Raw genomic sequence first — 18,928 nt, 5'->3', positions numbered from 1 at the left:
AAGTATCCGGTAGTAGTAGTGATAGTTATGTGTTGAGAAACAGACGAGAGTGGTGGCCCTCAGTGATTTTTGTGTGTTCGGCCCTGGTCGGATTCGGCCCTGTTGTGAGTCGCGGAGCTGCAACTCTTTGGACGGAACACAGGTAAGGGGTAGAGGATAAGGTCATCACATTTTTTTGCCCTATGCTTCTTTTTTCAGTTTTCTGCACTTTTTGAATCAAAATTTCTTTAGGCGCGACTAGGGTGTAAATCTATACAAATGCAACGGAAGCGCGTTACGGCAGATAAGATAAGAGTCGAGTGCATTTACTAGATGTACCAAACTATTTTTTACAAGACATGTTGGAAAAAAAGGACTCTACTGACGAGCAAACTGAAAAACAAGACATGAAAGGAAAAAAAGGACTCTACTGACGAGCAAACTGAAAAACAAGACATGAAAAGAAAAAAAAGGACTACTGACGACCAAAATAAAAATAAAATTCAAAGAGACTACTGATGATTAAATTAAATTTAAAGGTAAAAGGGACTCTACTGATGATCAAACTAAAAAATGAAAGGGGAGGGAACTCTACTGACGATCAAAATAAAAATAAAATTCAAAGAGACTCTACTGGTAATAAATTAAAAATGAAAGAGAAAAAGACTCTACTGACGAGCATACTAAAAATAAAATTAAAATAGACTCTACTGACGAGTAAAATTGAAAATGAAAGAAGAAAAAGGGACTCTACGACGAGCAACCTAAAAATAAAATCAAAAATTGACTCTACTGATGACTAATTCAAAATAAAAGAAAAAATAAACTATACTGATAATTAAATTAAAAATGGAAGAAAATGGGACTCTACTGACGAGCAATGTAAAAATGAAAGAAAGGGGACTCAACTGATGATTAATTAAAAATGAATAAAAATGGACTCTACTGACGAGCAATGTAAAAATAACATTAAAAAGCGACTCTAAAACTAAAAATAAAATCAAAAATGGACTTGCAGTTTCTATAAATCTAAGTTATTAAAATGGAAAATATTTTTTAGGAAAGACAGATATCACAACTGTTCAAAGAATGAAATTATATAGCCATCGAAAAAGTAAAAAAAATACAATCAGTCAATGAAAGTATGTTAATTTTAATTACATGAAGTTCTTCAAACACAAATATTATATGATGACGAGTGAAATTATGAAAATAATATTTGTTTAGGCGTTGTTTAACATAATTCACCGTGTGAACGAATATTATAGAATTTATAATCAGCCATTACTTCACTTCTAAATGCTAATTGCAATGACAAACCGATCATGTCATATTTGAAGTATAAAGCCATACTTTATATAAATGTGTATAATGGTTGACACTAATAAATGTGTGATCACACGAGTGTTACCATATTACTGAGAAATATTATTTAAAATTGTTATGATGTATTTATTTTTATTTAAATGCCATCTCGTAGTACAGCAAATAAGTTTTACTTCAATCGCGTGTGAACCTTACGCGCACTCTTTTGTTTCTCGTTTCGATCGCATTATGTATCATTTAGTATTGTATGTGAAGTACAAAACTATTTATATATAATTATGTATATATATATATATTATATATATATTAATTAATAAAATGTAATTTTTTTTTTGTTTTCAGGAGTGCCGGAGTAGCAGGAGGCGACAGGACCCTCGCGAGTCTTCGCCTTTACGTGGAACCTGCGAGTGCGCCCGAGTTGAACTCGCTTGCGGTTTTCGGAGAGGTTAGTGGAAATATGTATATATTTCAAGGATATTATATATATATATATATATATATATATACAAAGTCTAGTAACCGGGCATAACATCAATAAAAAACGTGAATTTCTTTCAAAAATTTATTTTAAATCCATACGTACCCCTAATCCATACTCCTTTTAATATCGAACGACTTAGAAATCTCGTCTATAAAATTAATTGTCTAGATTGTAATTTAATTTACATAGGAGAAACAAGCCAGAACTGAAAAATGAAACGTTTACAACAACATAAAATCAATTTAAAAAATCCGAGACAATTTAAAACTATGATTGCAGAGCATATTCATACTTTAAAACACAATATGGACTTTTCTAACCCGACTGTACTACAATTCGAACAAAATTTATTCAAACGAAGAATTATAGAAGGATCTTTTTTAACTATTTACAACAATAACACAATAAATAAATCTCTTTTATTTAGATAGTATTTCCAAATTTCTCACAAAACAATAAAAATGACGTGCAAAGGATTCGAAATTCGTTCTACACATGTGTAAAATCTTGGTAAAAAATATTTTTTAAAAAGTCCTTTCTCCAGTATTTTTTTCTAGCGCCCCACTGCCCCCTATTATTTTATCTGTTTCAAGATCATATTAAAATTATTATCATTAATTAATATTTGGCTTTTGAAACATTTTACTTATTTATTTTTCATATTTTCATATTTATGCGATTCATTCTATTGAGCAAATCATAGAGAGCAAAAAAATTCTAGCCATTCGTTTTAAACATAACACTTGGACTTTATGTTGGATTATATCAATTTAATTGTTTATTATTCAAGATATCCAAAATTGCATCTTAAACTTCTTTTAATCGATATCGTGAGGGCCGAATTGTTGTATTCATCTTTACATTTCCATTTGTTGTTTTAAAGTGAAATTTTTGACGTATTTTCAAAATATTTTGCCAAGATTAGTAAAATATGCAAAAAAATCATATAATTCTTGCAATATATTGAAGAATAAAACTATATTGAAAAATTCATATCCGAATCTTATGTTGGCGCCCCCTAGAGCGTGCGTCGCATTCAAAGTAGGACCTCCCCTGATTATTACTTAATTTCATATTTTAAGTGAATTAATTTGTCAAATCCTGTTCACATATGTATCATTCAATCTGCCATACATATACTGTATATTTTAATATATCTTGTATTATTTTAATTTCTGGCACATCTCAGCTGCTTTTTGGCAATAATAATGTATACATTTCATTTTTCTTATTGACAATCATTCATAAATTTATTATACATATTCTAATATTGTCTAGGTTTATAAGTAAATTAAAATGTTTGGAGATGACAGTGCTCATTTGTTTTCAATTCAAATTCCAAACAATGTTTCAAATATTTTCAATGTCAAACAATGATATGTCGCTTTTTTTCAACTTCTTCCATTTATTTCAACAGAATTACTATATTTTTAAAATCACATACATGTTAAAAAATTTCCTTACCAAACTTTAGAAAGATTTATCAAAATTCGAATAATCGTTTAGGTGGAGTATTATATTCGAAGATAGAAAGAGATGCAAATATATGATAGAGGATAGAGGATAGATATAAAAAATGAGATAGATAGATATAAAGAGAGAGATAGATAGATATAAAGAGAGAGAATGATATGTACAAAAAAATATATAAATTGAGTATTTAATTTTGTAACTATTTTTGAAAAAAATATTTTTTATTATATTATAATATATAATATTATATTAAATATGTGAATATGAACACAATACACTTAGTTTTATTTATTGTAAGTTGTATGCAGTTTTTTTGTTCTAATCTATAATCGTATCATGTTTTAAATAATAATATAATATTTTAATTAACGTTCCCGCAATTAAAACGATTCATATCATTCGCTCGTAATTCGGTTGAACAAACATTTTCTTAATAAATGCAAATGGAACAAAAATACTACATTTATAAATTTATATATACAATATATATATATATATATATATATATATATTATATATATATTTGTATATATACGATATTATAGAACGTGTGCTTGGAATAGGAAACTTATTTTCATTTGCAATATACTCGTCCACAGATCCTCAAACGTTTTTTGCTAAACATTATTTCAATTTGCTTCAAAACTGTAGTCTAATCTAAATGCAGTATTCGACAAATTTGTACAACATTAAATGCTATAACTTATCAACAAAAATTACTAAAGCGAATGAACATCTTAATTATGACACTTTTATGCAAAAATGCATCACTTTTATATATCTTTTATAATTTTAAAAGCATTCGATTATTATGAATTTAAACAAAATTAAATTGTTTGCAGTATTGTCTTACATCATTTTGATTTACAGCACTACTAGGTATATTTTAAAATTGTAACTGAAAATTAAATATATCAAATCAATTTGCACATCGTTTAAAAATCTTAAATAAATAGACTAATATAAATTATGTTTAGGGTAACTTTATTTTAAGAAATTGGCGCACACATACATAATTTTTCAAATTTGCTCTCATTCGATTCAGAATAGCTTGTAATGTCGAGAAAACATAAATTAGCAAAATAACTTTCAACGAAGGGTCTTAGAGCAACTCGTAATTCGAAATAGAAAAACTACCGGTTTTACTAAATTATTTATAAAGATAATAAATAAAAGAATAGATATTTTCTATATTTTCTATCTTTTTATCTGTTTTTGTCTCTATTAACTTTTTAACTTCCCGTAGGGTAAGTTATAGTAATCGCAAAAAAATCGAAAATGAAAATTTTATATATATCTTTACGTTTCAAAGGTTTCTGAACATTTTGGCATACCTTAGAAAAAATGGATGTATGTGTGTGTGTGCGGATACAAATTTTCGTCGGCGATTTCGGGAACACCGACAAACCGATTTGAATAATTCAAAAAACATTCGATTCGTTTTGATAAGGAGACGTGCTGATTATTTTTTGGCGTAGGCAGGTCTAGCCGTTCCGAAGATACGTGGCAAAAAGTGCTAAAAATGGCAACTCAGTTTTTAAGAGAACGAAGTGTCCGATTTGAATAATTCAAAAAACGTTTTACTTTTATGAACAAGATGAACAACTGATCAAATTTTCATGAAGGCAAGTCTTGCGGTTTTGGAGATCTAGTAAAAAAAGTAAAAAAAAGCCATTTGGCGGTCAAAAATTATCATTAGACATATGCACATAAATTTATCAGATATTTTATAGAGATTTTAACAAAAAGTATAAATTTTGTTTACATTCCTATGGGTTTCGTACCATTTTTTATGCGTTATATTTTTGTCTCTGTGCAGTTAAAGCAGTACGATTGCTTTGAAGTTCAGAATTTCCAAAATATTTCAATAAATGATTTCATATAGTTCGAAATTTTATTAAAGTATCAGATCATTGATCAACTTTTATTTATTATTATGATTATTTTTAATAACTCGAATTTTGAATTGCGGTACGGGAAGTTCCAGCAATTTGCCTTAAGGCACGATGCCTTAATTGCCTTAAGACAAAATTCCACTTACAGCTAGTAAATGAGATTTTTTTTTTTAATTTCATCCACGAACAAGGCAGGAACAATTGCAGCAGTGAAGGGCCTTTTTTGCAAAGTGCATCACTTTTACATATCTTTTATAATTTTAAAAGCATTTGATTAATATGTATATGATGTATTTGAGAAACTTATACAAATTTAAATTGTTTGTAGTATTGACTAACATCATTTTGCTCTACAAGCACTACTGCACACACACACACACGCATACTTTTCCAAAATTTGGTCTCATTCGAGTTAGAATGGCCTGTAATGTCGAGAAAACATAAAATTAGCAAATCATAATTTTTGGCGAAACTTAATTTCTCCTTTAGCCACTCGTGATTCAAAACAGAAAACTACCAAAGTTTACTAAATTACTATTACTACAGAAGACTATCACAGAAGTTTACTAAATTATTTATAAAATACTTATTTACATATTTTCTCTCTTTTTATCTGTTTATGTCCCTATTTAACTTTTTCTGTCTCTTTTAACTTTTCTGTCTCTTTCTAACTTTTCTGTCTCTTTCTAACTTTTCTGTCTCTTTCTAACTTTTTCTGTCTCTTTTTAATTTTTTCTGTCTCTTTTTAACTCTTTTTGTCTCTTTTTATCTTTTTCTTTCCTCTCTTCTATCTTTTTGTCTCTTTTTTCTCTTTTTTTCTTCTTTGTATCTCTATTTTGCTTTATATCGCTTTTTTCTCTTCTTATTAATTTTTTCTCTTTTCATCTCTATTTTTTCTATTTTTTCTCTTTACATTTTATTTTCTTTACACCTTGACTATCATTAATTCTTTTATCCCTTTTGAGAACCTCTGCCCTCTTTTTCTCTCTCCCGTATTCGAGAATTCTTTATCCCTCATGCCATCTCTTTCCATCACTCTACAACCTGCGTCGGTGATATCTATCCTTCCCTCTCGCACCCGCCAAGAATTCACTTCTTATATACGTTTGTCTCTGTCGCTCACCTGTTTGGGTCGCTATCTGCGTCTCTGTCGCTCTCGTTTTGTTGGCCATTCGATATGATGGCATAACTTTGTGTTGTAAGTCCCTTTACTCTAACCTCTCCTGGTAGGGTTTTGGTTGTGTGGGGCCCGTTCTAAATAAATTCGAGTATAGGGCCATTTGATTATGGAAGTTATTATTTAATGGGATTACGGGGTTTGGACATCTCGGGGGAGGGGGGGTGGTAGGTGAATTATTATATGATGTTTTTGTAATTGTTGATTAAATGTGATAATTAATGTGCTTAATTATTTATATCACTGATGACAGGTTGTTGAAACGTGTGAAACTTATGAATGAATTTTATTTTGCTCTGTACAAATTCGGAATGTTAATGTTAGTTTAAATGATTAAGTTTATGTATAAAATTTTAGACAATGACAATAGCACTTAATAAGGGAACGTCCATTAATCACGTGATCGATTTATTAAGGATTTTTGGAACCCCCCACCCCCATGGAGATAAGTGGTGATATTCAAAATAACCCCCCCCTTGTATATTTCTATTATGAGAAAAAATTGTAAAATAGATTTTTTTGAGAATGTTTATATTTTTTTAAGAAAAGTCATGTAAAAAATAATTACACGTGATGATATCTTATTATACCCCACCCTCCCCTACGTGATATTTCGTAATTTTTTGTCCAACCTTCCCTACCCTTAGAAACCTTACGTGATTAATTGACGTCCCCTAATTTCAAAACGTTCGTGTATTTATTTTCAAATACACTATTATGCACTGATGATGACTTTGAGCATATTTGAAACGTTTTGAATAGGAAAGAAAATAAGTATAACAATTTTGTAAGTTTTATTACGCATTCCTATTATCATCAATTCTTTAATTATTATTCTTTCCTTTCTCACTCTTTCTATCTTTTATTTAATCTCTCTCAAAATCTTTCTATTTTTTTGTTTTTTTTTTCTCTTTCTATTTCTTCTCTGTTTCTGTTTATTTATATCTCCGTTTTTTCTTCATATTGTATCTTTTTCTATTATTTTTTATTATTTTTTTGTAAAGAGAAAGTCTTTATTTCTTTTTGTCTTTTTTCTTTTTTCTTTTTCATTCTCTCTTCTTTTTCTTTCACTCTTCTTTTTCTTTCTCTCTTCTTTTTCTTTCTCTTTTTTCTTTTTCCATTCCTTTTTTTCATTTTATGTCTCCTTTTGTCTCCTTTTGTCTCTTTCTGTCTCCTTTTGTCTCTTTCTGTCTCCTTTAGTCTCTTTCTGTCTCCTTTGTCTCTTTCTGTCTTTTTTTCTCTTTCTGTCTTTTTCTTTCTCTTTTTGTCCCTTTTTCGATTTTTGTCTCTTCTTTCTTTTTTGCGCCTTTTCTCTTTTTTTACTTTCTATCTTTTTTACTCTTTTTGCTTTCTATCTTTTTTACTCCTATCACTTTTTCCTCTTTCTATCACATTTGTCTTTTTCTGACTCCTTTTGTCTCTTTTATTAGTAGGAACATAGGAGAACTTTACTAACAAGCAAAATATAAATCGCCATTATAGTAAAGAGGTATTTAGTTCGACATGCAAATTAAATACAAGTCTGTAAAGTAAAGAGGACTCTACTGACGACCAAATTAAAATACAAGACAAGAAATATTAAAAAAAGAACTCTACTGACGAGCAAATTAAAATACAGGCAAGAAATATTAAAAAAAGGACTCTACTGACGAGCAAACTAATATTCTAGTCATGAAATAAAAAAGGACTCTACTGATGAACAAATTAAAATACAAGACCAGAAAGATTAAAAAAAGGACTCTACTGACGAGAAAACAAAAATACGAGACATTAAAGGGGACTACTGACGAGCAAACTAAAATCCTAGAAATAAAAAGGACTCCACTGACGAACAAATTGAAATATAAGACTAGAAATATTAAAGAAAAAAAAACTTTACAAGAAATATTAAAAAAGGACTGTACTGACTAGCAAACTAAAATACCAGACAGGAAATTTAAAAAAAAAGGATTTTACTTAACTCTTGTTCTTTTGTTCGATTTTTGCCTATACTTTTATTGCTTTCTATCTTTTTTACTCTTATCGCTTCTTTCTCTTTCTATCATTTTTTGCCTCTATGTTCTTCTGTCTCTTTCTGCCTTTTTTGTCTCATTTCGGCTCTTTCTGTCTTTATCTGCTTTTTATTTTGCTTTCTTTCTCTTTTTTTTTCTCTTTCTATCTCTTTTCGTACTGATTTCAGGTTAATTTTTTATAATGTTTATAAACCGACGTTTCGATTTTGACTTTGTGGTCATCTTCAGGTTCAGGTCACATTTATTTTCTGATTTGTTTTTAAATATAATAATTTTAACAAGAATATTATTTTTTTCTGTGGCTTTGTATGTATGTGTGTATCTGTGTATGTTTGTGTGAATGAATAGGAATGTGTGTATTTCTGTGTTTGTGTGTATTCATTTTTTTTTGGTTAGAACCGATGAATCGATTTTAATTCCACTTGCTCCCATTTTACTACTTTTATCCCAGCAGACATCTGTTTTTACATTCAGTGCACGAGTTCGACTCGCGATTTACAAATTATTTGATTAAAAAAGTTTTATTGCAAAACTTTTGCCAATACATATGCAAATTTCGAAAAAATAAAATGAAATAGAATTGATTAAATCATCATCATTCTGCAGAAATAGTTTTTATTATAAATAAATATTTTTATTTATTATAGTCGTTCCAACTATTTATATAAAACGAGTTTGATCATTTGTTTTTCGCGAAAAATTTGCATTAAATTTTGCACAAATCCATTTGCAAATTGTATCGATAAACATTTAATTGGATTAATAATAAATCGTGTGTGTTTCATACACAACGTTACGGTATCACATTACGATCATTCATCAGTGTGCAACGAATATACACAAACACATGAGTAAAATACATAGAAACACACTAATGTATAGTTGCAACACACATGAACGAAAAACAATTGTTAATAAATAAATTTTATAACAAAAATACAAATATGAAATTTGATTGGTTTAAGCAAGTATATAAAAAGTAACTTAAACGTAACGTACACGTATGAGACATGTATGTCTCTAATTTAAAAAAAACGTACAAATTAATGTAACGTATACGTAACGTAACTTGTACGTACTAAGTGATAGTTCGATTAAATAAAATAAAGAATGTTTGTGTGTCTTTTAATAATAAATAAAAATAGTCAATCATAAACATGATAAGAAGTTTTTATCACAGTTGAATGTTATTATTTTAGCTTATACTATGCTTAGACTTTGGTGTCCAAAATACCGTAACAAGTACGCAACTTGTACGTATCAAGTAACATATCAAATGAGTAATAATAACAACGAATTGTTAAACAATACGAGTCGATTCGATATGTTATTAATAAAGTTTAAACAATAAAGTTGATAGTGTTGTTTTCGCCGTAAGTTTTTGCAACATAAATGCAAAACAGCGGATTTCGCTTCTGAGGTAGAACGACACGAATATGACCGAGGTGGATGTACAGTCGTATAATAAATTATAATATTATTTTAAATATATATATATATGTATATATATATATATGTATATATACAGGGCCGGTCCTGGGGTCCTTAGCGCCCGCATGCAACTTTTTTTCTAGCGCCCCCCCCCCTATTAATTTTTACCGTTTTAACAGTTTATCATTGAAATTATATAAATATTTATATATTTTTTAAAAATTAATTTTTAATTATTCTGGATTTAGTAAACAAAAAATTAGATATAATCTAGAAGGGTATAAAATATATTGATTTTAAATTTATTTATTATTATCGATAACAATAAATTAAACAATCCCTGTCCTAATTTCACATTTTAGTAATATTAAATATGTAGTAAATTGTTTAAGGATGTAAGTTCGACTACCATAGCAATAGAATTAATATTTTTGTTTGATTAAAGTTATAGAATTTAAGAACTGCATTTCAGAAATAGTATTTATTATTTTGATATAAAGATCTTGATATCAAAATAATAAATACTATTTCTGAAATGCATTTCTCAAATTCTATAACTTCAATTTAACAAAAATATTAAGTGAAATACATAAATTAATTTTTAATTATTCTGGATTTAGTGCACAAAAAATTAGATATAATCTAAGAGCGTATAAAATATATTGCTTTTAAATTTTAAAGAAATTACACATTTCTTGAACAATATTAAAAAAAAACTTATTATATTTGATATGTATTATTTCTGTATAGTTAATAATTATTAAATTCAGAGTATGGACGCCATTAGGTATAAAACAAGCCTCAAAATTCTCGTTCCAAAGTAAATTTTGCTTCCATTTTTCATATTTGTTCCACGCCAGTCTTCAACATTCAAAGTTCAACAAATGCGAAACATTTGCAACAAAAGCAAAAGTTACAATTCATTTTCTCGAAATAAACAAGTCAATTTCAAAGCGCTGACTCCCCATTTTTTATAATTTGTTTATATTTTTTATTAAGTTCCGATTCAACTAAATCAGCTTGCAATTTATCGTCAATAATGCCCAAAAATTAATTTAATCTTTCGCAGGTTTGCGCTTATGGGATTGAACACTAGATAATTTCTTTTTCGATTCCACGGTAACTTCAAACAAAGAAAAAATTGAATAAGTAAATTAAGCAATAATATTAAGCAGAGCTGTTATTTACTAATTTGCAGAAATATTAATCGGTCAATTGTTTCTACTGATATCACATTGTAAAATAAATATGCTTTTTGTGTCTCCGTATCCATAGTTAAGTTAAATTATTTATTATAATTTATTAAGTACTCTAGATTTTAAATAAATAATTCTAGATTTTATATAAAAAATAAAAATATCATATTATAAATTTAATTTCCGAAACTCGTTTTGGCGCCCCCTAAGGCTTGCGCCCGCATTTTTTGCATGCATCGCATGCAAGACAGGACCGGCCCTGTATATATATATATATATATATATATATATATATGTATATATATATATATATATATGTGTATATATACATATACACTAGATGACCTGACAGACGTTGTCCTGTACCAATATTTTAATTTCTGGCACATCTCAGCTGCTTTTTGTCAATAATAATGTAGACGTTTCATTTTTTCATTCATAATCATGAATATATTATACATATTCTAATAGTGTCTAGGCTCATAAGTGAATTGAAATTTTTGGCAGGTGACAGTTTTCATTTGTTTTCAGTGCCAAACGATGTCTCAAATATTTGTCAAACAATTACATGTCGTTTTTTGCAATTTTTACCATTTATTTCTACAATATTACTATATTTCTATAATCACATACATCTTAAAAAATTCCCTCAACAAACTTCAGAAAGATTTATCCAAATCCGAATAATCGTTTAGGAGTAGTATATTTACATACATCATTACAGAAGAATTTTATATATAAGATACGCGACAAAACTCTCTACGGATCAGACACATGGGTTCTGATAGAAAAAAAATCCAATGATGTACTATATATAATACTACTGAATAACATATCAAAATGCAGAGAATTGAGAACCGAGACACAATCACTAATCATCTGCATTCCCCGAATTATTTGATTAAATAATAATATATTTACTCATTCGCCAACGTGTTATCTGTCACGTTTTCGTCTCTGTATATTTTCTGCATAACTCCATTTCCACAAAAAAAAAAAATCGTTATCTAACTTAAAGAATATTTTGTTTACAAAATATTTGTTTAAGCAATTCGCTGATGAATGACAACAATCGAATAATATCGATTTGCAATTTATAAATACAAAATGTCCGTAGCAATTCATGAAATGGCGGATGTTATTAGAATGCAGTGTTGCCTGTGTCGGTAGATAATATTTTGAGGGTTGTAAATATTTTGTTTTCATATTTTATCCAGTTGAAATATTTATAGTACAGTTGAAAATTGAATTGCTAGAATTTATTATTGTTTAAATACATACATTGACAATAAATTAGCATAAATGAAATATATTGTGTTGCCATATGCAAGATGAAGTATATAGCTTTACTATATGTAGTACAGCAATTTTGATAATTGAATTGATAAAATTTCTTTTAGTTCAAATTTTTATATTGACAAATGTAGTTATACTAAAGATATAGTGTTGCCATATGTAGAATAATATTCTTTCTAGGATTGCCACAGTTGTCAATTTTTTCAGAAAACGTTTTTGCATTATACAATTGCACTATATATTGTACATACATTTTTGAATCGAACAAATTTATTTGTATCACGAAAAATATTTATAGTGTTGCCATATTTTTGCCTACAAATCGAAATGATTTTTTTTGAATTGTTTGGTATGAAATTTGGTTAAAGTATATGTGTGTCTGTGTGTATGGAAATTTACGAAAAATGGATGAATTGTTATATAAAAAATTATAATTGAAGTTTCGATCGCGTCCTTAGGACATACACCATGTATGTCCTAAGCCAGTGTACAAAATTATTTAATATCGATGTATTTCAATTCTTTTCAATTATGTCATCTTGCCTGAGGGCAAAATGCAATTTACTTCTACTTCAATTTCTCCAAGAGCCGCCAATTGTCCTCCACTGCTCTAAACACATAAAACCATAATCTTTGCCGAAACGAATTATTATTTCAAAGTTCTCGCAAAATGTGCAAGAGGACGATTCGTGCGGAATATACGAGGTGACGTGTTTTCATCAACTCAAACACGGGTTGAACACACTCTTAACCTTATTTAATGAAATTTACATAAAGCGATATATCTGCTGCTACATTCATAAATATAATTATATATATATATATATATATATATATATATATTACTTATATGTATATTTGAATGTATAATTTAATTTTATATGTATACATGTATAATTTTTACCTGATGTTGACGAAACCTAAAAATATGTTAATCAAACACAAACTGACAAAAAACGCTCATTTTTGTTACAGAATTATTTAAGATATTTATGTATATAGTAAAACTTTGTTAAAATCTTTTTCCAGCACAAAAGCGTATTATGCGGAAAATTCTATTAACCACTTAACGGTCGGGTTTTTTTTTTGCGGAAAAGTGATCTAAAAGAGCAGGTTTTTTTATTGCGGATTTTAAAAGTTTAATTGATGTAATATGTGTTTCTGATAACATTTTCTTTTTATTTATTTTATTTTTGTTTAAAATTAATATATATTAAAATACTGATGATTTTTGGACTAGCTTTATGCTCTATGTATAAACTATTGTGTTATAATATGATAAATAATACGAATTTTTTATTTAATGACTTTTAAATTTTAATAATATCTAAAAAGAATATAACAAATTTTTAAACAAATAAGAAAATTCAAGTAAATCAGTCATTCTATTCTATTGCATAATCGTCTTAACGGGGTTTTATTGTATATATGTGTGTATATGTATGTATATATATATATATATATATATATATATACACACAAATCAGTTTTCAAATATTGTACATTTTCTATTAATATTGTTCGAAATTAATTTAAATTTTTGCATACGATTTTCCTCATTAGCATTTTCCAATTATCGATACTTGGAATTGTGTAATTTCGTAATTTCCGATATTTGTGGTTTTGGAATTGTCGATAATTCAAATTTGTAAAAAAATGACGTTTTTTGATTTATCGCCATCTAGTTAACGATATTTGGGATGCTTAATTATCGATATACGAGAAAACAAAAATACGAGACATAAAAGGGACTCTACTGACAAGCAAACTAAAATTTTAGTCATCAAGTAAAGAAGGACTCTACTGACTAGCAAACTAAAATATAAGACAAGAAATTAAAAAAAAAGGATTTTACTGACCTCTTGTCCTTTTTCCGATTTTTGCCTCTTTTTTCTTTCTATATTGTTCATTGAAATTTCTAAAACTAGTGGAAAGTGGCATGTAGCCTTAAAATAAGTTACATGAACTTTCCGAAATGTGTAAGAATTGACTCAATCAGTCGAAATTGAAATTTAGATATTTATATAAAATTAGTCAACTTTCTATGTCGAAAATAAAGTTTTCGCTATCAATTTAATCTAGACATTGTTATTTCCAATTGATATCTCTCAGACACATTTATAATATAATATCTGTAATTATATTTTATAGTGCACAGACTTGTATATTTTATAGTACTTGAATGTTCTAAAATAAGTAGCTTATTATTTTAAATTTTAATGAATTGATAATGTTTGACTCATCACATCATAAAAGCAACTTTTGACTTATTTATTTCAAACGTTGATGAATTTTTAAAATTCAACTATTTGTCTTCGGGCCGTTATATTTTAGTATGGTCTATAAGACTGTGGTATCTACCGTCAAAAAAAAATTCATAGAAAAAAAAAGTTTTTCAACACTTTATTACAAGAAAACGACCCGGCCGATCTTTGCCAAAAACTAATCAAGTCGATTCCCAATTAATATTTTTCTAACAGTTTTTAAATTTTTAAAATCGATTCAGAATTGCGGGCTAAAACGTGAACGAAATTTTTTCTACTTTTCTGCTATTTACAAAGAAACGGCTTGGCCGATCGTCGCGCAAAATTGATAAACGCCTAGTCTTCATGGAGATGCATCGAATGGCTTTTAAATTTTTGAAATCGGTCCAGCCGTTTTTGGGAAAACGTCGATTTGCGGCAAAAATCTGTTGATGAAAGGTCTGACACACACACACGCACACACACATACTTTTTCCTTAAATTTGGTCTCATTCGATTCAGAATGGCTTGAAACGTCGAGAAAACATGAAAATTAGCGAATCGGATTTTTTGATGAAAATATAAACTTCACCTTCGGGATGTTAAAAATGCTTTAGATACAAAATTAAAATGATTCCAAATCGTAGAGCAGAAAAATAGATTTTTATGAAATAATCAAATTTAAAAAATATTAAATTAAAAAAATCATTAAATTGTAGTTAAATAGATATTTTTAGATAAAAAAATTCCAAATTCCCCCCCCCCACTATTTCCAGAATTAATATACATTTTCTTTCCCCGTCGGTGGAAGCAAAGTTTTCTCTCCTGCTGCTTATTTTACGGCTTCTTCTCGGCTCGAGAGAGAGATATAGAGAGATAGAGAGAGAGTGTTAGAGAGTGAGTTTGGGGTTGAGGGTTGGAGTTGGGGTTCTTGGGGGTCGAAACCGATTTTCAAAGTTTCCGAACGAGTTTCAAACTTGTAGTTGCAAATATGCAATCTCATGGAATCATAAACAGAATTATATTATCTTTTAAACAACGCTACTACAACTCTTGTATGGAATTAAAATTTTTGTTGATATTTTATTACTAGTATCTTAATAAATAATAATATTTCTAATATTATTATTTTGTTATATTTATTATTATCTGTCCTTACTTATTGTTTCTAGTATTCTAGTATTATTTTTATTATTCAGGAATTTTATTTATTAATTTTATCATTATTATTATTTGCTTTTATTTTATATTAAATCCTCATACTACGGATATCATTTTAATGTAAATTCTATCCTTTATTTTGTACTCTTTTTTATTTAAATTTGTTATTGTTCATTAAATTATTACAAAATGAAGAAGGGACAAAGAAATGATAAAGAAATATATTGAAAAATAAAAAAAGGACTCTACTAACGAGCAAATTATTTAAGGAATCTAAAAAATAGAAAACGGACTCTACTGACGGGCACATGAATAATATAGCAATTGAATTAAAAAAAGGGACTCTACTGACAAGGAAACTATTAATTGGTTGAAAAACTAAAAAAGGGACTGTACTAACAAGCAAATTATACAAAAATCTAAAAAATGTAAAAAAGGATTCTATTGACGAACAAAGTAATTAGTAATCAGTAAAATAAAAAATGAACTATGCCGACGAACAAATTAATGAAAAGGGACTCTACTGACGAGCAAATAAATAAAACGTCTAGGAAAAAAGATTCTACTGGCGAGCAGAAATTCAGGAGATAAAAAAGGACTCTACTGACGAGCAAATGAATAAAAAATCTAGAAAAAGAAACTCTACTGACGTACAGAAATTTAGGCAATTTTCGTTGTTTTTTTTTTCTTAATTTAAAGTGTCTTTAAGTGTTCAAGGTTAGATGTAAATTTTTTTATCGAATTTTACTGTGTCAGCCTTTTTTGGAATTTTAAGATTTCAAAAAATCCGACTTGCGAATTTAGTTTTCTTGACGATTCAAGCCATTATGGATTTTTTAGTTTCAGAATGATACTAGAACATTTGTTTGTTATTGAATTTAATTTTCTACACTTATTGCCATTTTTTAAGAAATGTATTTTAACACTTTCCACTCGCGAATTCCGAGATTTATGAGAATTTTGCCGAGTGGAAAGGGTTAAGGGTTGCCAGATTTGACCATTTTTTTAAAACTATTTCTATTTTATTTTATTTATCTATTTAGATGTGCAAATAATAAGGTATCACTTTACGTTTCTAGGCATTCTAAATTGTTTGGCACCGAAATTTTGTCGACGTTTTTTCAAAAACGGCCGAACTTATTTTAAAAATTTAAAAGCAATTTAATGCAACTTAATAAGGACTCTGAAATAGATTCAAAAATTGAAAAACCCTTCCAATGATATCAGTTGGAAATTTTGTAAAATATCATTGATGTGTTTTTTGTAATTAGTAACAATTTACATAATGACATAATTTTGTATTTAAGTAAAAAGTAGAGGCGAGCATAGCATAGCTCACTTAGTTAGTGTTCGACAGGGATCTTTGGATCGAATCCTGTCATTGACTTAGAATTTAAGAATATATATATGGTTAATTTGAAATTAAATAGAATTGTATTTCTTAAGTAAAATTTGAATAAAAATTAGGAGTAAGAATAGAAATTACGGAATTTGAATAGATTACTTGTAATAAGAGTAAGAAGAAAAAATATTAGAACTGGCTGAGATTTAAAAAAAATGAAAAAATAAAATGGAAGGAGTTAAATAGAATTAGAAATTTGAAATAAAAAAGAAAGAATTGAAAAAAAGAATAAAAATATAAAATAGAATAAAAAAAAGTAAAAACTAAAGTGTTCTATTATTATTAAGGGACGTGTTTTCTCTCAACCTGCAATGTAGTGGATTTACATTAATTTAAGTTTACATTATTCCAGCAGAGTAGCCCCATCTCGCTCTCTCACACCTCATATCCATATCTTTTATCTCTTTTCTCTGCTCTTGCATGTATATCGAAATGGAGTGCGGGGGATCAGGGGTTTAAAACATTTTATCATCACCAATCTAAAAATTTTGGAAAAACTAAACCAAAAATCGCAGGAAATTATCCCAAGAATTGAAATATATTCTTCAAGAATTACAAAAAAAAGTTTTCAACTATTCTCTCGTGAATAATAATTTAAAACGTTTAAATATTATAATTGTCAATAAATAATAATATAATATATAATTAATTAGAAAATTATTATATTTTTTATAACTCAAGAATGTATTAAAGCCAATATTTACATTCATTAAATAATGATTTCAATAATTTTCAGAATTGTTGTTCTCCCCTGCATTATTCATATACTTTTTATATAAACGTGTTCGATGTTCACATAAATTATATATACAAATATAAATGTATATATATATATACATATATACATACATATATATTATATATATACATTTATGTATTTGAGTATATATTTATAGATATACAAATATGTATAAGTGCTTGTGGATTTGTATATTTGTATAATGAATACATCTGTTTTCGAAATTAGTTTATTTTCGTTTCAAATTGGACAAAATGTTTATATTATATATATATATATATAAAAATAGAAAAATTTATTCCATTCAACTGTTCGACACTTGATGTGTGTCATCATTCAGTAATCTAAAAAACATATTACATAAATACAAAAGTTGATAATAAATATAAATATATAAAAAGGAGAAAATTATACAAACCAAACCAGGAAAAATATGAGAAAAAAATAATTAATTATGTAAAATTTATTAAACACTAAATTTGTGTAAAAAAATTAATATACTAATATATTAATAACGAGGAATTAAAAGAGCACATATTGCCCTCCTATATTGTATGTATTCAATAGCGGTGCATTATAAACACTGATCAAGGTTATTTTTACATTATATATATATATATATATATATATATATATATATATATAAATATATTAACAAAGTCTAATAATCGGGCATAACATCAATAAAAAACATGAATTTCTTTCAAAAATTTATTTTAAATCCATACGTTTCGGCTATAATCCTAGCCTTCATTCAGTGGATACTAAAAATAAAATTAAAAACTGAAACAATTGAATTGGAGTGAAAAGAAAAAATAAAATAGTAAATAGTTAATGTTATATAACAAAAATGATTTGAAATAAGATTTTTAATATTTTATTGATTTCTAAATGCAAGTTTTAAAAAAAATATTTCACAATAATCAAATCATTACAATTAATAAGAATTCGCCGACATTTATAATTATGTTCAGAAATACAATGTTATAAATAGCAGATGTAATAATTAGTGCTGATGAAAATAATTAATTTTTTGCTCTTGTTATTGTCTACGTTATTTTTATATTTGTATACATATAATGTATATATATACATATATATATATATATATATATAT

At 27.4% G+C, this 18,928-nt stretch overlaps 1 protein-coding gene across 1 annotated transcript in view; it reads left to right on the top strand.

Moving 5' to 3' along the window:
* The window catches only part of LOC113386397, a 108,530-nt gene that overhangs the window by 66,316 nt on the left and 23,286 nt on the right, over positions 1–18,928 (top strand). Inside the window, exon 4 of the mRNA XM_026624178.1 lies at positions 1,648–1,750. Coding sequence (XP_026479963.1) covers positions 1,648–1,750 — 103 coding nt within the window. The remainder of the gene's footprint in view (positions 1–1,647; positions 1,751–18,928) is intronic.

The sequence above is a fragment of the Ctenocephalides felis genome, unplaced genomic scaffold, assembly GCF_003426905.1.
Source record: "Ctenocephalides felis isolate EL2017-DRISC unplaced genomic scaffold, ASM342690v1 CF-g0.4_SCAFFOLD_03571, whole genome shotgun sequence".
Lineage (NCBI taxonomy): Eukaryota > Metazoa > Arthropoda > Insecta > Siphonaptera > Pulicidae > Ctenocephalides > Ctenocephalides felis.
This window is presented reverse-complemented; position numbering and strand designations above follow the sequence as displayed.